Source organism: Stegastes partitus, unplaced genomic scaffold, assembly GCF_000690725.1.
Source record: "Stegastes partitus isolate 25-593 unplaced genomic scaffold, Stegastes_partitus-1.0.2 Scaffold1598, whole genome shotgun sequence".
In the NCBI taxonomy this organism is placed as follows: Eukaryota; Metazoa; Chordata; class Actinopteri; family Pomacentridae; genus Stegastes; species Stegastes partitus.
Genome location: NW_007579329.1, coordinates 41,864 through 68,997, shown reverse-complemented (window position 1 = coordinate 68,997; position 27,134 = coordinate 41,864). Strand labels below are relative to the sequence as shown.

The 27,134-nt window shown below is 39.0% G+C and overlaps 1 protein-coding gene across 2 annotated transcripts in view; it reads left to right on the top strand.

The window, feature by feature from the left end:
* The first annotated feature begins 8,542 nt into the window (after nt 1-8,542).
* The window catches only part of atp11b (ATPase phospholipid transporting 11B), a 59,854-nt gene continuing 41,262 nt past the window's right edge, over nt 8,543-27,134 (top strand). For both annotated transcript variants that reach the window (XM_008300855.1, XM_008300854.1), the window contains exons 1-5: nt 8,543-8,852; nt 21,385-21,501; nt 22,768-22,857; nt 25,048-25,128; nt 25,698-25,805. In XM_008300855.1, the coding sequence (XP_008299077.1) occupies nt 8,826-8,852; nt 21,385-21,501; nt 22,768-22,857; nt 25,048-25,128; nt 25,698-25,805 (423 nt within the window). In that variant the 5' untranslated portion in view covers nt 8,543-8,825. The remainder of the gene's footprint in view (nt 8,853-21,384; nt 21,502-22,767; nt 22,858-25,047; nt 25,129-25,697; nt 25,806-27,134) is intronic.

Sequence of the window (27,134 nt, the reverse complement as noted above, 5' to 3'; positions counted from 1 at the left end):
GCAAAGATCATCACTGTGCTAAAGAAAAATGGTTTCTATCTGTCTCTACAGTTCTGCTATGCAGCATTTCTACTCTCTGTGGGCTTTGCTGCTTTCATTAGGATGGTGCTGGTGAGCACAACAAGCACAGCAGTGGAAGTAATCCCATATACCCTGCATGAGCATTTCCATGATATATCTGTATACACAGCATTTCAAAGGAAATGTGACTTTTGTATTTTTTTTCTTCATACATCAATCATGTTACTTTGTGGATTTGATTTTTAAGTACAAAACATATATAATCAAACATAATCAGCCTTAAAAATGTGATGGTTTTGATTAAACTAACAACATGCACGTTCGTTTAGTAAATTCAAAACCGCTTTGACCACCTGCAGAATTAAACTGCTGCTATCATCTCAACCCGTCATCACTAATCAACCTATGAAATTATATGTTGCAATTCATTTTGATATGAACCATCCAGGCTAATAAATATATTTACATTTAATGCTTCAATACAGTTTGCTAGGAAAAAACGTCATTTTTCACTCAAAGCAAAAGGAGGGGAACTTCTGACTAAGTGGAAACAACTTATGGCTAACCTAGCCATCTGCTAAAACAAGCCAGGTGCCACTGAGCATGTCTGAACTCATATGGACACACCCGTCCAAAGCAGCTGCCACTCAGTCAGCTACAAGCGGGGCAGCTGAGAGAGGAAGCAGGTAGGGGCCCAGAAAGACCCAGGTGACCGGGGTCACGTGTTACCATGGCAACGTCAAACACTCGCAAATGCAATTACACAAGCGGACATATATTGTGAGCTGCAAGGTTACCACGGTAACTTAATACAAAACAAATACAGCTCATCAAGATGAGAATGCATGTGTGCTTGACACTGGAAGCTTCATCACAGCACATTTCACACACATTTTTATGTGTAGCTTCTTTCTTGCCTTCATTGTCTCTCTGCTAATGGTGCTTGTTCTACTTCTAGGTCTGTGTCTGTTTTAAAAGGGAATAAAACTTTACCAGCACACATCACAAGAGATGATAAATTGAGATTTCTGTGACCAAAACAATATAAAGGAAAAAAATAAAATAAAATAGAGAGTACAGTTTTCTAGCATTTTACATCATGAGGCAATAACGGAAGCAAATTTTATTTAAACAAAGTGTCCTCCTGTTTTTTGTTGTTGTTGATTTTACTGACCGACTGATTGAAGATTTCTCTGAAAATCTCTGCTGAAGTTACAGTAATTACTTTAAATCAAATCAGGTCATCTGTGTTTTCTGTATTACCAACTGGGCATTGGGGATTTTACAATCATGCTTTTCTTTCACAATCATGTGACTATTTATTGTACATCAAATCAAGCCATGACATTTGTGTTAAAAAAAAATATATATATATAGGATGTAAATTTCTGCTTAGTTTCTAATAATTTTGCTCATATTGATTTGTTTCTGTCAACTCTTCTATTTGTATTCGTATCATATCACAGACCGGGTTTCATTTATGCCCCTCTTAGGCAAACTTATCTTAAAAAAGTGTGTTTGTGTGTGTCAGAATGATGGAAGAGCAAGGGTTTGAATTTTCAAGCGGCTGCTTGTCTTGGTAGAAATGAAGCAGATCCAAAAGCAGAAGAGCGTAGACAGCGACTTCCCACTCACACACATACCTTCACCATCTTTCTTGGGAACCTTGTGACATGAGAAACTGAGCAGTTCAGTTTCTCTGTGGGTGGCTGTACTGCTGCTGCAGCTGACACATAGCACAGTATGCAGAGACTGTATCACCAACAATCATGAGTTATGTCTGAAATTCAAGTGTGAACAACAGATTGCAACAAATGTGTTACAAGGGAGTCAGCTTGAGAACAAGAACTGAGATTGGAGAAGCAAAGCTGATGGCTAAAATTTCCGTAATATTACACCAGTTGTAACACAGTTACTTTATTAATATTCTACAGTTTCATCTCATTTGAAACAAATGTGTTGACAGTGTGAGTTATTGCTCACATGCAGTTCCATTCACAGGGAGTCTAGAGTCCACGTTTGATAGCTGAAGTATTTTAAATTATACTCAGCTATGATGGATGAGATTCATCAACACCTCCAACCCAACCCACATCAAGAAGAACACAGAAGTGAGCAGTTTACTCATCTCATAATCATGTTTTCTGGGTGAAAATGAAATAAAGAACAAAAAAAAGAGACTGAACTCAGTTCGTGCTTGCTGACAACAAAATGAAAAGGCAAAGTTTTAATCTTTTTTTTGATGTATTAAAAAACTTGCAAAGCTGATCAGAAACTCAATGGCTTTCGGAGGTTGGACTTTTCTTGGTTGGCTTGTAGAGCTCACTGTGCACTATGAACTTCTCATAAAGACCCCTTCGAATGAATACCAAGTGTTATCATGTCCATATGATGTTTTATATGCCTGAAGACACCTCATTAGTGAAATAAGCAGTTCACGTCATGGCTGAGTATTTTCACTTTAAAAACTGCAGTGCATTGAAAAAAACATAGATTCAGACCTCCAGGTTTTCATATGTAACAAATCTAAGGACCAGTACTGTCATCTTGTAGAGCGAGGCTTTCTGTATTATTCTTCAGAATCAGTTTCTGGGTCAACATGTATAATACAATATTCCAACTTTCATGTACAAATGTAACTTTCATACAAAAAGATTTGTTTTTACTGGTTTAATCAATGACAGAAGAAAGGCTTAAGAGACTGTATTTCACCAACACTGTTCCTTTTTTTTAAAAAAAAAAGAAAGAAAGAAAAAAGGATTTTTCATGTTGAGCTATAAAGAAAATTCTGCCTTTAATAATTCATCTGTATCACTTCTCCACCTTTTTTTTTCTTGAAGAAATTCATTTGGAGAGAAAGACAACACAGCACTGCCTGTCTCCTGGCTCTTCAGACACTTCTCAGTGAAAGGAAAACTCTCTGCACTGTATGTGGATTATTTATAAAGACTCAGGTTCATTCAACGGTGATCCATTAAACACACACACACACACGATTTGTCATCCATGACCAGGTCCAGTGAAGTGGATGAAGAGCTGCCTTCCCCCTGTCTCTCCGGGTCACAGACTAAGGAGGTCAGGGTGTTAGGTGAAGAACTAGTAGCTCCTTAGGAAACCCGATACCACCCACCTGGCCACACATGTGCATGCACCACACTCACACACACACACACATACTTGGACAGCGAACACATGCGCATAACATAGTGGATCTGCAGTGATTTAACCAGTTGTGACCAGCTGCCCTCGGAAATTAGACGCTGGACTGATTTCACAAACACACATATAGACATGGATACATTTCTAAAAGTCCTGTGACCTTGCTATTGCAGTGTTTAATGTCTGTTTTAGATTTTGAAAATCAAGTGTTATATTTGTAGCACCTCAGTTTGTCCTCAAGAGGGAGACTCACACCACATATCAGATGTCCAACACAGCTTTCACTCTGGTAAATTAAAAAAAAAAAAAGAAGTAAGATACAGCTCTTATCAATACAACATGAACTTTTTCACACCTTGCTGCCTCTCTGGAGGTCCGTATTGCTCATCATCTAAAAAAAACCAACAGTCAGCCACTTCTTTCTGTATGCCTTTAATGCATGCGCGTATCGGAAAGCAGCATTTTATTTATTTATTTATTTCTTCTAGACTAATGGTCATTTGGTATTGATTCAGCCATCCAGCTTAAAAGCGAATCCATTTATTCTCTCTTTCCCTAAGAGGCAGGGTGACCATTTCAGTTAGGCTCCCTCAAGTCCTGGTCCTCGCAGTAAGATAGATAATCATGCTAACACAACAAGACAGACGCTAATATACACGCATACAGCGGAAAAGCCTGAGCAAGCAAGCATTAAATGGTGAGAGGGGGTCTCGGCTGAGAGGGAGAACTTGTCCTAAGCCTATTAGCACTATTAGGGATACTTGGTGGTAATGATTGAAAGCCACTTAGCGCTGGTGTATTTACCAAGAGGATCAGCCACGGCATGGTTAAACAGGACTGATGAATTAAGCCAGTTCAATGCTGTCATACACACTGACCGGGAGAGGAGAGGAGAGGTACAATCTATTTGCCAATGAGCACCATTTGGGTGTCAAGAGGCAACAATTGTAGGGGACAGAAGGAAAATACAGACAAGCGCCAAATAAAAGGGGGAAAAAAACATGTTTCATTATTTTCCTGTTGTAAAAAAAAATCTATCCTGATGGCGTGAGTGAGTGAGTGGTCTCTTCCAGGATGACAGTGCCTTAATCCATAGGGCATGATGAGTCATTGTATTCTTTGATGAGTATGAAAATGATGTACAACATTTGCTGTGGCCTTTACAGTCACCAGATCTCCACCTAAGTCAACACCTCTGGGAGATTTTGGACTGCGGTGTTTGACAGCGCTCTCCATCACCATCATCTAAACACCAAATAAGGGAATATTTTTTTGAAAACGGTGTTTATCCCTCCAGTAGAATCCCAGAGTCTTGGAGAATCAAAGTCCGGGTGCATTGAAGCTGTTTTGGCAACACATGGCAGCCCAACACCTCACTAAGACTAAGACCCCTTGTGTTAGTTTTTCCTTCAGTTTGTCAACCATCTATATTTTCCCTCTATGTACAACTATGCAAGATGTTGAGTTATGTTTCATGATTAATCAATAATAACATCATTCATCATCGTGTGACTCATTAGGTGTTGCATAACTTTTGATTTTTGGATGCTCTACTTGTTTTTAATGGAGTATTTCTACACCGCATTGCGGTGCTGATTCTTCCACCACTGCACACAAGATTATTTTTGCATGGAAACACTGTTATACATTCTGAAAGCATAAAGATGTAATGTTTTGTCAGTATCTCCCAGCCACAGTTAAAATTGCACTGTCTTACATGACACATACAATCATACAAATTATGTTAACCCATAGGCCACACACGCAAGAAGAGTGATTTCTACCCTTTGTGCTGTATGGTACATCATTTCAACATGTTAGCCTACGGCACTTTATGACAAGCACTTGCAAGATTGCAGTATAAGTTGAATTCAATACAACACTGGGAAGACTGCCAGACATTATCTGGTGCCGTGCCATCTATTTCCATGACAGACATGAGGGCATCATGGATCACTGGCCAGCAGTCGCCTGTCTCAGGTACAAAGATGTGCATTAAGCACATATTTCAGCTGGCAGCAGTTGTGTGTGAGCACGGTCCATGGTCTGACTTATGCTTAATGTGACCTAAAGTATATGAAATCACCTCAGGTCATACAGCATATTGTGTGTTACATGATTTGACATCATTAAGCAGAATGCATGATGCATCACAGAATTAATTTCCAAATATAGAATCAGGATCATGTTTTTTTTTTTGTTTTTTTTCCCCCACATGTATAGAGGAAGCTTTGTCTGGTATAAACAAAAATTGCAGTTGCCTTGTAACCCTCCTCAGTAAATTTCACATTCATCACAGAAATAGTCCTTAACTCAGTCCTTTAAAAAGGTTACCATTGAGCAATGTGAGGTTTTCATCTCAGCTCCAACAATATGCACGTCCCAGTCAACCTCTCACATTTAAAACAAACATGCTGTCTCCAGTCCAGCTGTGATACAGAAGCTCCCAGATGTTGCTGCTGCAGTGACGTTATGTAAGTCAGTGTAAAGCAGAGATTTCCCTGACAGTCACATGGAAAGGACCGCTGGGATCTGGGCTCACATACAAACACAGACAGATCACAGATTATCCAGTGGATTTGCAGAGTAAAGCTGTCCTTTTAAGATGAATTTCTGACATTTCTGCTTTTACTGGATGCACAGCAGAAAAAAGCACAATAAGGCACGTGACACTGGTTATTGTATGTGATAGATGTGAGGGCTTTGAACCCAAGCTATTACAAACACTGAGGCACAGTCAGTGCCTTACTCTGCTGACTCGCAGTGTGGTCTAAAGCTGTCTTAATCCTTGGGATAAATGCATATTGGTTGCTTTTGGCTTAGCTTCACTGTTTTTTTTTTTCTTTTTTGAAGGATTTCATGATGGAGAGGCTAGTAGGAGGGGAATTTCTGTCACACACTGTTGAGTCACACTAGCACTTTAAGGAGCAAAGGTGAAGGCACTGGGAGTGATGCAGAAACATGCTAATACATGTGCACGTTTCACTTTCACAGGAGGCCAGAAAGAAAGAAAGAAAGAAGAAACTTCAGGGCAGCTGCAGCTGTTCTATTCTAAATATAGCTGCTGGAACACATTGATTACACAGGGTCATTATCATTTGCCATTTGCTTGTAATACCATTGACAGGAATGTCATGTCTGTAATTTCAATGATAAAAAAAAACACACAGTGAAACCAAAATCTACAGATTTTTGCTCAGATTTCAGAATGTTGAATATTTCTTGTCCTCCCTCCCTGTGTGGTATCATTTGTTCTCTATATATTATTGACTGATTGGAATGTACAGCAGCCAAGTCTGCAAGGAGGGAGGGAGCAGAAATTGATTCATCGCAGAGAGAGAGAGAGAGAGACACTAATACGAAGATGACCTCACTTCATGTGAGATGCCTTACAAGAGAAATCCTGGAACAGCAAAAGGGACTGTAGAGCATCACTGAGAGGGTTAGAGGAAAGAGATAGAAAGAAAAGGGACTAGTTTTTCACCTCTGGTTCAATTAGGACTTGCTCCAGGAGATGAGACACAAATTATCTCTGGCTTAAGATATCTAAAACACTCTTGGAGTAAACAAATCTACTTTAAGTCTCTGGCTTGTTGGCTCTGTGTCAAACAGCATTCACTGGTTTGAAAAAGAAAATGCCAAGTAAGCAATCTAGATGTGACTCAGAGCCCTGCATTATGCATTATCCCTGTTTGGTGTATACAGTATTAGCAGTCTGCAATGTAGTGAACCCTGCAATTTAATAGCACCACTGCAATATACTGTAGACATGCTCAGTATGGACAGTATACACTGAGGGCCATTCAGAATGAAGACAGAAAACTTTAGAAGCTTTTACTTAGCTGCAACATTGCAGCATGCATTTATAGCAGGATCCTGAAACTGAGGGAGCTCAAGGAAATGCAGACATTACCATTTTCACCTGCACCTTTTCCTGTTGTGAGATGTCAGACATCTCTTCTGTGAAAAGATCTGTCAAAGATGTTATCAGGGAGAGACTTGCCACTTAAAGAATCCTGAATCTATGGGAAATCTATAAGAGAATTCTGTAACACCAAAGAAGGTGATTGTATGACTCATGTCCTGCACATCACCCCATAAAATCAATTGTCTTCATTACACCAAACGTCCAACCAATCTTGTTCTTGCGCTAATGCAAGCATGGTGCTGTGAATATGTATGCATGTGGAGTAGAAGTATAGTCTGTGGAGAAAACGCTTTTTAAAACTTCTTTTATGGCAAAGACACCAAACTTTTAAGGCATTTTTTTATTTATTTATTATTCTCTACATGGTGTTTTTATGTCCCGGTGACTACTCAAATTGCAGTTATGGCTTTCTCTTCCCATTCGCTGAGATAGAGCCTGGTCTTGTTTGCCTGAAATAACTATAACAAGCTGGATGTCGAGCAGCGAAACATGCCTATAAAGATTTTGGCCCCTTTCACATCCCTTATTATCCCTGTTCCAAAACAAAATTGTGGGTAAATTATAGTGATGCACGATATTACATTTTCTACCAATATCTAATATTAAGATTTCTGATATCGCCGATAACCGATATTACCGATGTCGATATTTAATTTTTGTTCACACCGAAAAATGAGTATAGGTAGGCACTGTGAGAATGTGAAAACTATTCAAAAGAAGCTCATACCAAATTAGACCCCATAGTCTTCTTTATTACGTAACAAAAGTAAAACTTATTTAAACATGTTTTATCATTTTAACATTCAAGTCCAGGACCATTTAGGTAAAAACATCTGTGAAATAGCAGCAATATCAAATGTAGAGATAAAGGCGCTAATTTTAGACAATCATTGGTTTTTCCACATCGGCTAAATTTGTTCATCGGACCAATACCGATATATGGGGAAAAACATATTTATATCGGCCGATACCGATGTGGTCGATATATCGTGCATACCTAGTAAATTACCACAATCTAGTTGTTATACAGTGAAACTGGAGCTGTGAGGACACTTGGTTACTTTTGGTTTTGCTCACAGTTAAGTCATTCACTGTAGCCTACATAAATCACAGATGAAGGCTGATACTGCAATTGAAATTTTGTACATTTATGTATTTCATTTGCCATTTCTGCCATCTGTAATTGTCATGACCCACATTTAAATTAATAGCAGATTTAAATTTTTTAAAAAATGCATCCCTTAGCCCAACAACAAATCTATCTATCTATCTATCTATCTATCTATCTATCTATCTATCTATCTATCTATCTATCTATCTATCTATCTATCTATCTATCTATCAGTGTGAGTGCGGACCGGCAGGGGGCGTTGTGAGGCCGTCACAGAGCATCAGTATCCGCACAGAGCTGTGTGTGTGCTGGCAGAGGGAAAGTGATCGTGGCAGAGCAGAGATGTAGTAGCATAGCTCGCTGGGACTCCGCGGCCAGCCGTCTGTCACTTTTACCAGAAACCATTTGTCTGACATCGCCGCGGAATGGGAAAGATTGCACGTACTTTTCTGCACCGGTGCACTGTGTGAGTGTGCCGCGTAATGCGACCGAGGACGGCTGCCTCTGGGGGGAAATATTTATGTTCCGGGACCGTTTTGTTGGAGTAGCTAGTTGCTAGCACTGGGCTAGCGACTGTGCTGGCTACTTCGAGCGTATTCTGCAAGGATGCTACGGTGGATACGACAGCAGCTGGTAAAACTGCTCTCCTACCTTTCTCAAACCGCTAGCCTCCTTTACTTGGACACAACAGCCACCCAAACCAATACACGGCTCGGCTCATTGAAAGCTGTTTGAACTTTTATTTGTTGGAGAAAATAGCGAGCTAACCTAGCCAATTAGCTGTTGCCGATGTGTCCAAAACATCGCAGTGTGTCTCGTCTTGATGACAGTCAGGTATAGGTTGTGTTGGCTAACAGTTACCTTCCCAGCTAGCTTTAGTTAATTAGCAGGCGGTGGGTAACAAAGCAAACTGGTTCAGACCTTAACAACAGGCAAGAGCTGTGTTTAAATTTGAGTTTCATTTGAAGTTTGTTAGCCCTTTAACTACTGTTGAATGGTTTCTCGTCGTGAAATGCACCTGAAAGTTCACTAAGTCAACACTAGCTAGCTGGCTAAAACTTGGCAAAGTTAAAAAGCTTTGCTAGCACCGCTTCGTTAACGCTACTCGAAGTTGTTTTGTCATATCGACTTTTTTGTTTGTGGCAAGAGAGCAAGCAAACTTATTTTAATTGGTGGTTAGATATTTGCTTCGGCTGCCGAGGGTAATATCTAACGTTAAGCCTGTGTTGTTTTAACTTTGCCGATACCTCCGGATCGGAGCGTTGTTGTTTCAGCGCTTATTCATTACCTGCTGCAACTCTGAATGCACTGGATGAAAATTAACGTCTGCGATTGATTATATGCGCAGAGAGCATCCTGTTTTTGCTGTAATCACCTGTTGTTTGCCTACAAACATGACTGTGCGGTGACGCATTGACAGACGAAGGCATCAGTTGAACAGTTAAGCCACAATAATGGTGAGTGTTAGGGAAACAAGTCCTGCTTGATTCAGATGTTTAACGTTGCCAGAACAGGCAGTGACTAACGCAGGATGTAGACTGAGTTTTGAATGTACTCGAGGGATGCTGCAGTGATGAAATGGTTGTGGTTATGATAATAGGATTTTTTTTTGTTGTTGGTGTTGATAGTTTATGTTTGTAGTGTTTGGATAAAAATCTGCATTGACTTTCAGTTTGCAGGAAATGAGAGTGGTGTGACTGGTAGAGGTGGTCTGTCAGCCTGTGAGGAGGGGGGGCGTGCCCGTGTATGAATGAGTGCATGTAATGAGATTAGTCACGAACAGTTAAATGTAGGATGTCACCGTGGCCATAGAGTTAATTCGGTTTTAAGGTGTTTTTGCACTCTCATGTCCTCGTCACTCCCTGCACCCAGGGTTGGGTGACACTGACACTTAATAAACTCTTTGACTCTGGCTGAGCTGCAGGTTAAACAGTCTGTTCAAAAGGTTTTTTTTCCCCCTCCTTGTAGAGATTAATTTTGGCCATGACTTTTTAAGAGCACCACAGAGGGTTTGTGTCCATTTAGAAATGGTAGCCTCCTCCTAATTTGCGATAGCTCAGCTCATTTAACCCATCCCATGTAAATGACCTGCCCAGTTAATTAAAAGTGTAATTAAAATGCATCTTAATACAAGTGGCCTAATGAAAAAGTTTGTGAAAAGGCATTCGTCTGACCTTGATATCAGCTGGAAGATAATGCTGTTATTCACTCTCATATTGTTTATCAGTTTCTCTCTGGTGGCATGGAAAGGAGGACGGGAACTAATTGTCAGTGTGACAGGCTTTAATGTGAGTCTTCCTCTATAAACAGTGCTGACATTCTAATACTGCTACATTTACACCATCATGGACCTATATATTTGTGGAGAATCACAGATTCCAAAGTGTGTTACTGCTGATGATTCTCTATTATTATTGTTATTATTATTGTTGTTTACATGTGTGACCTGGCAAATGAACAACAACATGAAATAAAGAAAATATTAATAGTTAATACACAGTAAACAAAAACCCATACATGAGTAGGCCATACTTGTGTATATCTACAGGCAGTAGAAAATGCCTACCCATAAAGTACAGCTGATGATATAATGCACTTAAAAGTAAAATCAAGCAAAAGAAAATTAGGCGGAATCTTTCTGCGTGGAGTTTGCATGTTCTCCCCGTGCAGCGTGGGTTCTCTCCGGGTTCTCCGGCTTCCTCCCACACAGTCCAAAAACATGTTGAGGTTAATTGGTGATTCTAAATTGTCTGTAGGTGTGAATGTGAATGCTTGGTTGTCTGTCTCTAAGTGTGGCCCTGCGATAGACTGGCGACCTGTCCAGGGTGTCCCCGGCCTTCACTCTGAGTCAGCTGGGATAGGCTCCAGCCCTAGTGAGGATTAAGTGGTGTATAGATAATGGATGGATGGTATACGTTAAAGCCAAAGCTATGATGTATATCCTAAATATATACAACACTTTACCTTATTTAAATTTATCTAAGCTAGCGTGGGGCTGGTCAGGCATAATGTCAGGCTACCATATAGGTTTGTTGGAATAATGAGGCAGTACACACATATTACTGTTGAAATCAAGCACTTTTTGCCAGTTTTTGATTTCACTTTAAATGCTGTTAAAATGAATAAAATATAAACAAATAAAACCACATTCATGCATTGCCATTGTCAGGACCAACTTTGCAGTGATATAAGTGAGGCAGAGAGAGACACCATTGTAATGCTGCATGAACCACGCCTGTGTTTTCCTTCTTTAAGAGCAGCAAACACAATATACTTGGGTAGCTATTTGACTGAAAATAAGACCTGTGTAGACACTTTGCTGACTACAGTAACTTTATCACCTCTACATGGATTTCACAGTCGTTGCAGCTTCTTGCTGGTTACATTGCGCACTAGTGGCTTACTTCCCACAACAGTGGACCTACGTCACAAACAGGGTGCCCACAAGGCTACTTTTTTTAAAGCGAAACACTGGCCCTGTGACCTGAGTATCACTTCACCTCAGGTATCAGCTTCTTTCATCAGTTGACCACAGTGATGCTTATGTTGTCATGTAAATAAACGTTGGACAAATACTCGACTGAAAGAATCTGAACCGAAACAAGACTCCTCAACTGATTCAAAGCCTCAACTTTCTGGTGGATTCCTTTAACTGCGCAGTTTATACCATAGCTATACACAGAACCAAGAGTTTAAACTAACTTTTGTCATTGGTTGCACTGGTATGTGGTACTTTTTTACTGCAGCTCGCTGTGGGTAGTTTTTTATGACCACTAGCCTACATTTCAAAACATCGAGCACGATGATAGAGAAACTTCCCTCTCTGCTTATATCAGTCCTGCCTCTTATGCTCTATAAGAATAAATGTGTACATGTGATTCATCTTCAGTGCTTGACACAAATTGGCAAAATATTTGACGAGAAAATACATTAAGAACTGCACTGATTGTATAGACAAGTGACATCCTCATTAGATGAGCTCCTTTGGAAAGTGCTGGCAAACAGTGGTGGTGGTAGCAACGTGATGAGTGCACTGAAAGCACTGCATTTCCATATACAGCGCACAGATGTTTATAGGCTTCATAAATTCATTATCTTAATGTATATTTTGCTTTTCACAGCGAGTGATAACTAGAAGTTTTTGATTCAGTAGATTCACGAGTTGAACCAAGTGACAAGTTTCGTTATTTTAAAGTTTTTTTTTGGCACAGGTTTTTTATTTACAACCAATATGTAGGCTAGATAAGACATGAAATTGAACATAGGTTCCCCCTTAAAATAGCTGTTCATTTTTCTGAAATATATTTTATGTGTCCAGTAAAACATTAAATTAACTATTACAGTGAAAGTGTCAATAAATAAATAAAAGAAATTCTGAATAAGGTTCAGTGATTCTTAATGATCGAAGTTCTGATCAGTCAGGAACAGCTATGAAGCTGATAATAGTTATTAACCACCTATGTGGACTAAAACACATAAGAAGCTCTTTCACAGTAATTCACTACATGTTAACAGTCAGCTAGGTAAACTCAGTAAAACATGGAATACTTAAGATCAGTGCGCATTATGAAATAGAAGCACTAGAATGAGTCCGATGCCAAAGGTGAAGTTATATTCATCACCTCACCTTTAAACACACAAGGTGTGCAGATTGTTTTCTTCTTTTCTTTAGTCTTGTGTAGTTTTAAAAGTGGGAAAGTACATGGTCTAATGTAAGATTGAGTCACATTTGTCAGAATTTTGGTCACACTCTGGAGTGTCAGTGGAGTTTCAATAATACCAACACATCAGAAAGATTAGCTTTAACATAATATTGACTATTGCTCTGTTAAAGCTTCAATGAAACTGATTTGTCTCTGTAAAGTCATGCCAGTTTCATTGCAATCTGTGGACCTTTTCCTCTTAGATATCTTAGCTATATCCATTATGGCTGCACCATTAATTGAATATGAATTTTGATTATAATGCACAATTGGAAGCCATGTTTATTGAAAACTCCACTGCATGACAAACCGACTGTTTGCCAAACTGACAGCCAGTCACACAGGAGCATTTGAAATGTTTTGGCTTTACTTTTGTGGAGCCGTCATGCTGCTGCGCACGCACCCCTGCAGCAGCAGCCTGTGCACAGATTTCCTGGATGTTGCAGCTGCAGTTCAAAATAGAAGAGTAATTTACAGCAGCAAGCAGACAGGCAAAACAAAAATCTGATATCTGGAGCTGATGGTGATGGGCCAGTCAGTCAAAAAGGATCATCATCTATTGTCTGGGAAGTATTTTGGATTTTGGGCAAGTGATGTTGAACAAAAACACATCCTTTGCAAGGAGTGTATGAGACTTATGTCTTTGCCACATAGCAACAAAACTAACTTGTTTAAGTACCTGAGAGAACACATCAAACTGTAGTGTGATAAATGCACGACAGCCAAGAAGAAAAACATTGCCACCAGTACCTCACTGTCTCTGTCCTTGCCCAATGTGTTGTCCAGACTCTTTATAGTGCCTCACTATGTTGTGAAAATGAAAACCTCTCTGCTGATGTTTTTTTTTAGGGGGAGGGTGAAAAGTTACTTTTAGGAGATGCACTGAAAAAATATGACCTTGTTTTGTTTCTTATTTTGATGCAACGATTTGGTCACCAGCTGGTATGTAGCACAGTGTGAAAGTAAAAGCAGTGCTCTTTTAAATGTGAAAGTGCAGTAAAAATGTTTTGTTCTTAAAATCGACAAATAATTGTGATTGAAATGTTGTGATTTCATTGTTGATCTAAACAATCATCAGTGTCATTTTGGCCATTATGGTACAGCCCTAATGTCTATTGAAATTATTTTGCAGTTCTGCAAAACATAGCAAATGTATTGCTGTCCTCAAACTCTCCAATATCTTTCATATTTGTTGGTTTCATAGTATCTTTTCTTCTGTTTGGTCCCACATTTACAAAGAAATCATGGAATTCCTTTGAAATTTCTATGTGGATCACCATTTTTTATGAAGTAAATAGTATACTCTGAACACCCATGTTATTTGTAAAGTGTTCAATTTACATTTTATATAATTTCTATTCTCTTCCACCAATTTGCAGGAATGCGTCATCTTACAGATTCAAATTAGACTTCTCAGTTCATTTTTCTGAATATTATACTTTACTAACTTTTCAGAATTCTTAAGAATTCTGTCTACGGTGATTTTATTTTTGCATGCGATTTATACACTTATAGAGGTCCATTGAAGTGCAAAAATCTACCAAATTCACATAGTACTTTTCATAATTTCAGTGATATTATTGTTAGTGTTTTGACTGTAAATTCCTAAAAGGATACTTTGCACATGTAAGTCTTCTGCCACAAAGCTAGCTCTGGGACTATAAATATCCATAGCTTCAGTGCAGTAAGAGAAAAGAATTGCTTCCAACTGCATCACCAAGCTGTGATGATGTACTTGTGAAAGAAGAGTCTACTCGATGCTCAATTTGATGCATTGCCTGTATCTCCGTCAGGTTTTGTGTCATTGCTTGCTTAATTTTGTTCATGATTGGAATGACCTACACCTATAGCTTTATGTATGTGTATACTATGTGTCTTAACCTGTTGAGCCACCAGGATGTCATACACTTTTATGTGATAATTCTATGCCAACATTGATAAAATCGTTCTTTTGTCCATCGGCAGCTCAGCTCCAGCCTATGCATTTCATGAGTCCATGGCACAGGTTGATAGATATTGGTTTAGCATGTCCATGGTCATGTTATTATGGCCGTTTATCATCAGTCATACAACCAAAAGCAGCATCCACTAGATCTGATTACAGTCAGTCCGTTGCTCTCTGTGTCTTCATCTTTGTGTTGCGGTTTCTTTGTCTTTGGTGCCTGTTTTTTATGCAGCCACCTCCCTGCCTTTTTCCATTTCCACTTAGTTTATCGGATTTGATTAAATGCCTCTTGGTCTATAACACGACTCTGTGCATTGCCTTGGTTGTAATGTGTTGCCATTGCCCCAAGGCACTGTGGGACTTGTAGGCCTTGTGCAGGGAGTAATTACCTGTCGGCCTTCAAATTGATGAGGGCACCAGAGTCAGTGGACACAATATGGGGTTTGAATCCAGCTGCACAGAGCATTTACAACTGCATTGTAATTTTTGCAATACTGTACGTTTACCGTTTATTTTTATTGCTATCTTATCTTTGTCCTTTAAGTTTGTAACCAGTGTGGTCATTGCTTACATCCAACTAAAAATCCATCCATCCTTCCATCCATCCATCCATCCATCCAGCCATCCATTTTCTTCCACTTATCCGGGGTCGGGTCACGGGGGCAGCAGGCAGAGCAGGCCATTCCAGACTTCCCTACCTCCGGCGATGCTTTCCAGCTCTTCCTGGAGGATCCCTAGGTGTTCCCAGGCCAGCCGAGAGATATAATCCCTCCAGCGGGTTCTGGGTCTGCCCTGGGGTCTCCTCCCAGGTGGACGTGTTCGGAAGACCTCCAGAGGAAGCCTCTCTGGAGGCATCCGAATCAAGTGTCCATACCACCTCAACTGGTTCCTTTCAACGCGAAGGAGCAGCGGCTCTACTCTGAGCTCCCTCTGGATGTCCAAGCTCCTCACCCTATCTCTAAGGCTGAGCTTAGCCACCCTACGGAGGAAGCTCATTTTGGCCGCTTGTATCCGCAATCTTGTTCTTTCAGTCATGACCCAAAGCTCGTGACCATAGGTGAGGGTTGGGATGTATTACTGCATTACTGCTGACACCGCACCGAGCCACCTGTCCACCTCGCGCTCCATTTTCCCATCACTCGTGAACAAGATCCCAAGATACTTCAACTTCCTTGCTTGAGGAAGCAACTCTGCAATTTTACACGAATAAAAACATCTCCCTAAATCTTACATACTGGCCCTTCAACTAGTCTGCTACCAGTTGTATCTGTCTACTTGTCTACTTTATCTTATATGACAGTAAACTGAATATCGTTTGATTTTAGACAGACATAAAAAATATGGAGATTTCACCTTGGACTAGCAAAGTATAGTGTTTGTGTTTTTTGTCTATTTTCTGACAATCGGTAAAAATAATGAAGAGAAAATAATTCCTGGTTTAATCAATACTGAAAATAATTAGTATTTTAAGCGTTAATATATAGTCACAGATCTAGATGATGATGGTCTGGTGCTGCTTAGACTGTGTGTGTAATAAGTGATGTATTCATCTAACGCATGTAGAGTTTAGTGATGGTTTTCCTGCCTTGGGAATTAGCAGTGTGGTCCATCTACTGCATGTTTGTACAGTGCTCATGTTTTTCTTCCTCAAACATTTAAGGCATGGATTGTTAATTAGGCTACCTGTTACAGCTCTGTCTGTAGCAGGCAGTTGTCTTTTTATTGGCATTAGAGGGAAGCAAGACTCATTTGCTTGGAGTAACTAAGATATTGTGGACCAACAGAACAGTCACTAGTCTTAACTGCTGACTTTTCCGTATTAATGACATCAATTGTATTAACAGAAAGTAGCATTAAACATGCATTCCAAAGATAATCCTGATGTGAGAACGAGGTGTATCTGTTTTTGTTATCATTTAGTATAGAAATCAGTTGTTAGTGTGGGTGCTAAAGTATGTGTACTCTGGTTTAAACGCTTACTGTTTGCGGTTAAATAAACATTAATTATGATCACAGTTAAATGCATATGATTGACTACAGTATTAATGTTTAAAATGTGTCCTCTGCTCATGAAAAGCCCTGCACATAGAGAACTCTGCATAATAGCAGCTTGTGTAGTAAATTTTACACTAGAGCACTATTTTACTCTGATCAAAGTAAGGTCTGGTCACAATGTTGTTTAAGTTGCCTACAGTAACTGTGGGAAGACTTGCTGAGGTTTACACATTGGCAAGAATGTAGCAAAACATGGAAGTGCTAGCAGAGTTCTGTTTATTCAATAAAAATGTTTTGCCCCTAAAAAAATGAATAATAATGATCACAGTATTGTTTAAAATAATCATGATTGTCAATTAAGTCAAGCAACTCCAGTCAGACTTGTACTTATTTCTGCAGAACCGCACAGATTGTAAATGTTTAGGCAGTGCGCCAAAGGTTGTCTGTCAGCCTTAGCATGCTGTTCGGGTTAGCCGGGAAAACGGGGCAAACTCTGAGCAGTTTTTATTAGTTTTAGACATGACACAATGTTGTTGTTTGTGTGTCTCTAGTTTATTTTTCTTTAGTGTTGAACAGAAACTGAAACATGACCCAAAATCAAGGTACATACCAAGCCATGACTTTTGTGTACGTGTATGGAGTTTGAGACAGGATTGACTTGACTCCTTACTTATTTACTCCCAACATTTATTACCACCAAGTCACATTGTCATTTGGTGTGTTACATTGAAGCATTTGAGAATTGTTACAGTTTCATTAGACTTTCGACCGTCTGATCATTCTAACACTGCTTATCTTTGCTGCTAGTGATAAGAGGCCATAGACTAAATAGCAGAGGTGGTATTAACCATTAGGAACATCCTGATATATCAGCCAGCTCTTTTCTTGTTGCTGAAGCTCTATTAACTTTAAATGACCCCGGATGTTATCAGTCTTGTGCACTTCTGTTTTCTTTGATAGTTGACTTGCTAATTCAACAGGGTGATCCAGAAACTGTATAAAGAGTAAGACCTTTTAAGTATAAAGTGTCATTAGCTTAACTCTAAAGCATTGACTGTATAAAAGCTGCAGTGGGGTGCTTACAGAAGCATTGAATAAGGTGCTTCCCTTGTTTTTACCAAGGCTGCTTTCTTGCTGTTACACAGGACGCTGTGTGTACTCAGTCTGCCATTAGGCTAGCTTGAGTTACTGTGTGAAGAGATATTAATGATTAAGCAACTTTACTGTTTGATGATTGATGTGGTGCTGAGCAAGGACTCCTTAGACTGTCTAAAAAAACGGGTGGTGAATAAGAAGTCTCCTCCAGCAGCAATCCCTTACAGCAATCATGTAAAGGTGCATTAAGTAAGATGTTTCCTGTCCTAAAGTACAAGATTACCATAGGCTATCGGACTCATTGATCAATGCCACTGACTCAACAATTGTATTGCTAGATGTGGGGATTTCTGGATTTCAGCCTTTACTTCCTGGCTCCTTAGTACCTTGATGTACTGGTTTATATTTGTTTATGCAAAATCCTGTTTTACTTAATGTCTGTTGAAGTTTAACTGCATTATGGGAACCATCTAGTAATCTGTGTTTAAAAACAGTAGTAGTGTCATGCATGTTCTCCCTGCCTTCAGCAGCTCAAGTTATAAAGGGTGACATTAAGCTGCCTCTGCTGTGCTGTATTTTCATCTTAATCTGATGCAGGATGTTGGTTTAAAAGGTTTTCATGGTTTTCATGTTCAGATCCTTTGCAAAACATTACAGCTGTATTGAATTGTTGTTGTCGGTCATGACTGACTGGGTCAGTATGCTGGAGAGACTAGTTTCTAGTACGTACCGTGTATGTTTGAATATGTGGTTTCTATTCTAATAATGTAGTGGTCAAATGTAACAAACAGTTGAATTTGCTTTAATTTTAACATGTTTTGCCATGAATGTTTCATCATAGAAGTCCAAGATATATTTTTTTTACCCAGAATACTTGCAGTCAGTACTGTTACGTATAAAAGTGTTTGGTGAAAAGAAATAATGAATCAGATGTACTTTATGGAATCTGTGACTAAACATTTAGAGGGTGGAAGTTAATTTAAACATGCATTTGGCTGTTTTTCCTACTCTACTCTGTGGCCACTTTTTGTCTAATCTCTGTTAGCTTGGAGCCAAGGAAACCATCAGACTAAGATAAATATAAATGTAGAAAACTGAGAGCAATATCTCATTTGGACCATTTGTAGAAAGCTGTGAGCAAAATGGAAAGGAATGGATCAACACAAATAGAAAATCCTCAACATATTGTTTTCATTTCTACAAGTGGATCACTGACTCAATGCCAGAGACAGCAAGGACACTGTTTGTATACAGAGTGCTTATGGTACCCTGAAAATGAAAGACTGATGATGTGATTTTTGTACTTTAGGATTACAGTATCTGTAAGAGATTAAAAAGAAGACCTCCTAGCTATTGCTGCTTTGTTAAATACGACAATGTAAAGTATATTGCATGTGTTCAAGAAAGAAAGTGATATGAATTTGTGACTCTTAGCATTACGTGTGGCGCATTTATCTTTAAAGTAACATGACAGTAGCAGAAGATGGCCCTGAACAGGGTCGAATCTGTGTGGGAGGGAGAGACGTGGCCCGGATACATTCCTCTGTGCGTGTGTGTATGCATGTGCGTGCCTGTGTGTGTGTTTGTTAAACCTACGTCATAGCATTTGCAAATGATTGTAAGCTGTGGCTTTAGCCTTCTCAGTATAGAAGAAGGGTGTTACCCAAAAGACACTGTCAGATAATGTTTGAGCTGAAACCTGATGAAAAATACATCCCAGCATGTGGTGATGAAAAATGACAGAAATTGCCTAATAATATAAACCAGTGTTAAACAAATGTGATTAAACTATCTTAGACCACACCCATTTTCCATTATAATTAGAAAGACATAGTGGGAGTGGGAAATTCACAATTGTCATGGTTCCACCTACCATGACAATGTGTTAAAATGACCAGATAAAGTTGTCTTAATGCGTAAACCGTGCTTTAAACAAGCTCATCTTTTAATCTGGCTGGTTACTCAGAAAATTGCACTTAAATGGAAACGGGGAGTTGTAGTCGTTGAGCAAGAGATGTGTACTGTGTTCTCCGTCTTGACCTGTAAAAATTATGCCGTAATCAGAACTTGCATGATGTAGGACTAGTATAGTGTCTGGTATTGCTTCTCTTTCTGTCTTTCACTTTGGAACAAGTATGTCACAGTACCAGAAATTTAGTAGCTGGTACCATTACAATTGAATTTCTGTCATTCTTGATCATAAATTTGACACAAAAAAAAGTTTAATGAATGCATAGCAACATAAACTCTTATTTAATAAAGTCCTGGTGCTCACAAATAAATTCAAGACTGAATGAAAGATGATGCCCCAGGCGGATTTTAGTGTAGCCTATACTTTCGGCAGTTAGTCACACTTCTGCCCAGTCAACAATATTAAGTGACTTTGGCTTTAAAATAAGGTCTTTATGTGGCATTCTGTTGGCTCTGTCAGTTACCTGCCTATAGTTACGATTTAGTCTGACATCTTTATGTTTTAAATATGACTAGTCTTCCACTGAAAAATGAATTGTTATTTCCCTTCAGTTATTTGTGTTTTTCATGTAGTTGACAAGATTAAAATATTTTGAAAGTTTGTTAAGCCTATTTATTGTTTTTTACTTGTTTGTTCTTGCTGTCTAAAGGCTGTGACAGAGTCTCTAATTAGTGCAATTTCATAAAGAGATATTAAATTTATAACATACAGTTTATTACCGTTATTCAGTAATATTTATATTTACCTTCTAATTTAACTGTTCTGATTCAGAAGTTTTAGTGAGGTGAGGTGAAATATTCAAACTGCCCTCTCTGGTTTAAAAAGCAAAAAAAGTTAAAAAAAAAAAAAAAAAAAAAAATTTAAATGTAAGAAGAAGAGAATCTTGGACGTTTTTCTTTGAGAAGTGATTTGTATGATTTATTGATTTGGGATATTCATAAGCACCTTTTCCTTGAAATAGTACTGCCGTACGTATTAAGATATGTCTTATATAAAATATACTTTGTGGTGCAGTTTTTAACACTGGTACCTCATAGCAAGAGGATTGTTGTTTTGAGCTTTGCTGGGGCCTTTCTTTATGGAGTTTGCTTGGTTTCCTGTGGCTGCTTGGGTTCTTCGGGTGTTCTGGCTCACTTCCACAGTCCAAAAACGTGCGTAGTAGGTTAATTGGTGATTCTAAATTGGCTGTGAGTGTGCATGGATGTCTGACTCTGTGTTAGTCCTGTGATGGACTGGTGGCCAGTCCGGGATGCATTCCACATCTCCCTAATGTCAGCTTGGATGGACTCCAGCCCTGATGAAATGGATGGATGAAAGAAAAAAAGCAAACTTGTATTCCACTTACGAAAAAGCATAAAGAGAAAAAAACAACTGAGCTTACTACTATAAGGGACATAATAAGAGTTATGGAAATAACCTGTTGTCTCCTTTTGTCTGTCTTCTCTCTTTCCTCAGGGCTTTGACCCCCCTCATCAGAGTGAGACCAGAACGGTTTATGTAGCAAACCGTTTCCCCCAGCATGGCCACTACATACCACAACGCTTTGCTGACAACAGAATCATCTCATCCAAGGTACCAAAAGATGTTTGAGCCAGCACTGTAATTTCCTTCATGATGGTATTACTGTAGGCTTTGACGATAGATGACCCAGAATGAGGAAACGTGTCATGATTGTGACACAAGAATGTAGAAGTTCTGTTTTAGAAAATGTTTTGCTTGCGGTCATGAATCTTCAGATCTTTGTTTTTCGCATGTCCGCCGCGGTTCTACTCTGTGTCATCACTGCAAAAGCACCACATTGAAACTTTGAACGTTTAAGCCACAATTGTAAAAAAGATTTATTTCTGGATGAGGTGTTTTAATGAAACACTTCTTCGATATAAAGCTATGAACCCTGACATTTTGCTTGTGCAGTGACAGCAACGGTGGCTAAAAAGAGGGTGTCATCTACAGAAACACTAAACTCATATGCTGATTTGTGGCACCAGCATGATCACTGTTAAATGCATTAGTCTGGAGCTCTGGTGTGGTGAGACAGAGATAAGCTTGTGCATGATTTGTTGATAATAGGACCAGCTCAGTAGAACTTTTGTGTTGGTGAGAGGATTAATAGGTCAGTTGGAAAACTGAGTGAACAAAAGGACAAGAATCCAGAGAGGCTGCTTCCCGCCACCAGCTGTGATGCTCGTCATTGATTAAGCAGTTGATTAAATGATTGACAGGACAGTTAATGCACCCGTATTAGTGAAAAATTGATTTGAACGCTTGATTTTTTTCCCCCCATAATGAAAACAGTTTGATTTCAGGGTTCTTCTGTACTAACGTGGTGACTTTTACCTTAATAGAGTAAAAGAAAATTGTTTAAACTCCCTGTTTATTGAGTAAATTAAGAGCAACTTGTTTGGAGAACGCTGTCGTAACCGCACGTATTTGGAGCTACCAGTGAGCAATGCTGACATAAAAGCAACTGCAATGAATATGAACAAGATAAAACCTTTACGGACAAGAAGAGAGAAATGTTTTGCTTTCGTACTATTTTAATTTGATGTCCTATTTTCATCAACCATGCAGATACAATATGTGTTTTTGTGTCCACTGTACTGAAACCTTTTTTACACTAGTTTGAAAACTGTCAATATGAAATGGGCTAGTTTTATTGTCAAATGTGTGTATCAACTTATATTTTTTCTGATTGCCACACTAGCTGTCTTTCAAGAGGTTGCAAACAGCCTTGATATAAATTTTTGAAACATGCTGATATACTCCTTAAATAACCTTTACTTAGCCATTGTCCTGTTTCTGCAAATCCTAAGTGTTGTTTTTTTCTTTCTTTTTCAGTACACGATTTGGAATTTTGTCCCCAAGAATCTGTTTGAGCAATTCAGGAGGATAGCGAACTTCTATTTTCTCATTATCTTCCTTGTACAGGTAATAATACTCAGTAATACACAAACATTTCCTTGTTTCAGGTTGCATGTTCTCCTCAGTCACATGGTGACAAGTTGAGTGTGACCTCAGTTTTCTTGCCCTAAATACAAATGTGTGTGCGCGTCTGTTTGTGCGTGCGTGAGTGAGTGAGTGAGTCATCGACTTCGAGGGACCAGAAGAGAGGCAGGTCTGCCTCTGTATTAAAACATTACACCCACACATTTAGTAATACGTGTGTCTTCACAGCTCCCCCGAAGAGTTAGGCTTTCACTATGCATCAGTCATCCTGTGCTGAAGCAGGATTTGGCTTTCAAATTTCCAGCCTCCTGATTTATTTGGGACTGTGTAGTGAAGCCAAAGCAATCGACTTAGCTCTGTCTAAAAGGACTTTCTTCTTTTCACCCACTCAACTTGTCAGTGAAGCTGAAGTCAGCTTAGTCTCAAATCACAGAAAAAAGAGCCTCTTTTAATCTTGATATTATGAACGTGTTCTCTGATTGCCAAGTAAACCTTTTGAAAATGCCCTTAGAATTGTTGTTTCCTTTACCATATCAAGAATAGACTTAGTCTTGTTATATTTTATGTCAGTTCTTGTTGTTTAATTGTCGGTTGTTACTGTTTTTTAAAATGTTCAGATACATCTTTGTCTTGTCATGTCTTATTTACCCGGAGGGGTTTTCTTTTAAACAATGCTGAGTGTTTTCTTCCTCATGTATTGTTTGCCAGCAGATTTTTCTTTGTTTGAAGCCTGCATTTATAGCAGCCTTCCTGTCTTTGCTGGAGCATTGCGGTTTTTGTGTTTTTTTTCTTGGCCCCATTGCAGCCACCTGTAGATCAGTGCAACAGTGTTGTACAATTGGCAGGGATGTGCTTTGCATCATTTGCTTACAATATGAGAACAAACAAAATGGGGGCCTACTCATAAAAGCAGTGCACCATAGCAGCAGTGATCAGAAACTCTCGTTACATTTAATTTGCACTTCAGCCTTCCTAAGTGAGAGGAAATTTGTTGTCAAATGTTAAAAAATTACAATTGTAGAACAAAAGTCAAATATCCTAATATGAAAGGTAGCAATCGCATAACCTGGTATGTGATTTTTGATGTGTGTTATAGGATTCAGTTGTCTACAGCAACTAAACTGTGTGTGTGAATCTTAGAGTTTGTGAATTCCCACAATGCAATTTACTGATGTTCTCTTTTCAGCATCTACTACCAAGAAGCAGATGCAGTTCTAGTTAATAATGAAATTTTGAAATGTTATCCAGGAAGTAATGGCTGAAACTCTAAGAAGATGCATTATAGTACATTCAGATTCTGTGTTTCGCTAAACCAAAATAAGCTAGTCTGTAACAAATCTTTTACATGAGCTCCTGCTTCCTGAGTGACACCATAAACCCACATACATGTAACCACAGAGTCCCCGTTCTGAGTCCAGCTGGGTACCTTTATTGCATGTCATATCTCTGTACTGTCAGCTGTCCAGTAAAGGCAAATTGTCAAAATAAATCATTCTTAAAAAAATTTAAAAAAAATAAAAAAGTGGCTCAACTATAAATCAGCCCTTAAAGATTGGAAATTGTTTTTAAACATTTGGAAAGAGGAATGTCTTGGCTTTCGGTTTTCGGAAAACTGCAGGAAAACAATGTGTAAACCGAAACTGTATAAACAAAGGGTTTTTCACTGATTAAAGTGAGGCTGAGAAAACTGTGACACGTCTGCTTCACTCAGTGTTGGCTTTGAAGCTTTTAATGTCTGTGTGTCTTTGTATATCTGTTTTGTGAGGACCAATGTGAGTTTTAGGCCTGCGGTGTAAAGACATCTGTGGAAAGTGAGGACATGTTGACTGGTCCTCACTCTCTGATGTGCCTTCAAAGGGCTGTCTGATGGTAAAGTAATGGTTGGGGTTAGGTATTTGGTTGTGATGGTTAAAGGGCTAAGGAGTGCATTATGGCAATGACCTGCCTCACAAAGATAGAAGTACAAGTGTGTGAGTGTACTAGTTCTAATCTGACAGTTAACCTTTGAGGGAAGTTATGAGGATTTCCTGTTTGACACATCAGCTGCAACTTCTCTCTGTCTTTTTAGTTCGCTAGTTTTCAGGTCACACCCACTTTGACTCTGGTGTTTTTTTCTCCCCACTGCAGTTCTAATTAGTTGATGTCTCTGCACTTCTGTATTTTTCTTTCCAGTTAATGATAGACACCCCAACTTCCCCAGTCACCAGCGGTCTGCCTCTCTTCTTTGTGATCACAGTAACTGCCATAAAACAGGTGAGAACACAAGCACATGACAGCTTCCTCGTTGTTGACCTGAAAATAGAGAACTGACATACATGCATTATCATTAAAGATACATTGTAGTCATAGTGAAACTTGTCTTCTGAGGCTGGATTGTCACAAGATCATGATCACAAGAGAATCTGTCTTGACAGCCACTGTATACATTTGTGGCCAGTTTGTTGGGCCAGTCAACATCCTATGAGGACAAACTGGCAGCTGTGGGCATGTTATAGATGTGAATTACCCTGTGATAGATGGTGATAAACATCCAATCCCCTGCCAAGTATTTTTTTTTAAAGGCCTGCCCTTTCCATTTTCCAAGGACAGCTTCTCAGATGGTCCTGTGTAACAAACCATCTGGCACATCAGGTTACTGTAAAACTTAAATCTTTGCATCTTAGTTCAGTATTCACCTCATTTCAAAAAGTATTGAATCAGAGAGATGAGAGTAAAGAGGTGTGTTTGGAATAACTTAAACCATGTAACCATGTCAGTAAATAACATACTAACCAGCAGTCATTTGCATCATGTGAATGGCTATTGAATGCATTTCTTCATAGGGCTATGAGGACTGGTTGCGACACAAGGCGGACAATGAGGTGAATGGGGCTCCAGTGTTTGTGGTTCGCAGTGGAAGCCTGGTCCAGACAAGATCTAAGAATATCAGGGTAAGATCACAAAAGCTGAAGTGGAAAGCAACTTTGCTGTGGCAGTTCTTCCAGCACAGAGATTTACTCTGAAGTACACTGTTAATGGAAAAATCTTGTAGTTTAAAGTATCTAAAAATAGCTCTCTGCAACTCATAGCTAACCCACATGACTAACTTAAAGCTTGGCTGTTAAATTCCTCATGCTAGTGGCATTTCATTGAATCTGCACTGTATAGACGCATCTAATGCTGTCAATGAAAGGAGGACTGTTTCTTAAATAAGATTTGAAACAAACTGAGGCGTTTATGGTAGTGTGGAGCACAAATGTAACTGATGCATCTGTTGCAAAAAGGCATGTAATTACAAATGCCACTTTTTAGGATTTTTCCCCATATTTTCCATGTGTGCAATCTCAGTGGCACCAGCCATCCTATTACCTTTAAAACAACCTTTAAATGGCCTTTCTACATATTAACTTTACGTGATGGTGTGCTTGCTCACAAATAGAAGTCTGTTTCGCAATATTTTACTTTTTGACTGGTTCAAAATAGTAAAATAAAACATCTAAACAGTGATGTGATGTACATCTTCTTACATTTGGTTGACTGATAGAAGTAGCTGCTGCATTTGTTCCACAGGCACTGTGGTTTACAGTGACTCTACGACTGTAGTTGTCCAGTTCTGGTGGTTGTGTGATGATTATGGGTTTGTCCTGGTCTTATTTTATGACATTAAAACCATTAATCATTAGTATTGCCTGTTCTTGCCAAGTAGTGGAAACAATAAGTGAAATAATAGACTAGTTTGAAAATACTTTTATCAAGCAAAAAAGACAAATGCTTCTTATTGATGTGGAATGAACGAGAAAGTTGAAGACACCAATATGGTCATTTAGTAATGAGAACAGTTCACTATTTACACAATTTGTTAGACAAAATAACGACTTTATTAATAAAGCAAATGGCATACTTATTTGATGTTGACATGCATTCGTTGTAGCCCTTGTTGGATAATATTCTTCATGAAGATCACTGTTATACAGAATTTAGTCATTTGTCAGCTGTTTTGCTTACTTGCAATGCACCTTTAGCGTGAACAGAACGTGCTATTACCTCTCCTCTCATTAATGCGATGTTTCAGCTGCCATGGTGCGCCTGTGTCTCGGGACATTATAGTGCACACAAATCCTCTGAGATCATGCTTCTCAGACACTGTAACTAGTATGTCTGGAGCCAAACCTCCTCTGCCTAAATGACATATGCCCTTTACTGAAACGGTAAACAGTGAACCTCTCAAGCTTGTCAAGCACACTTGATATTGTTTATCTTGTCAAAGCCAGGGGACTTGC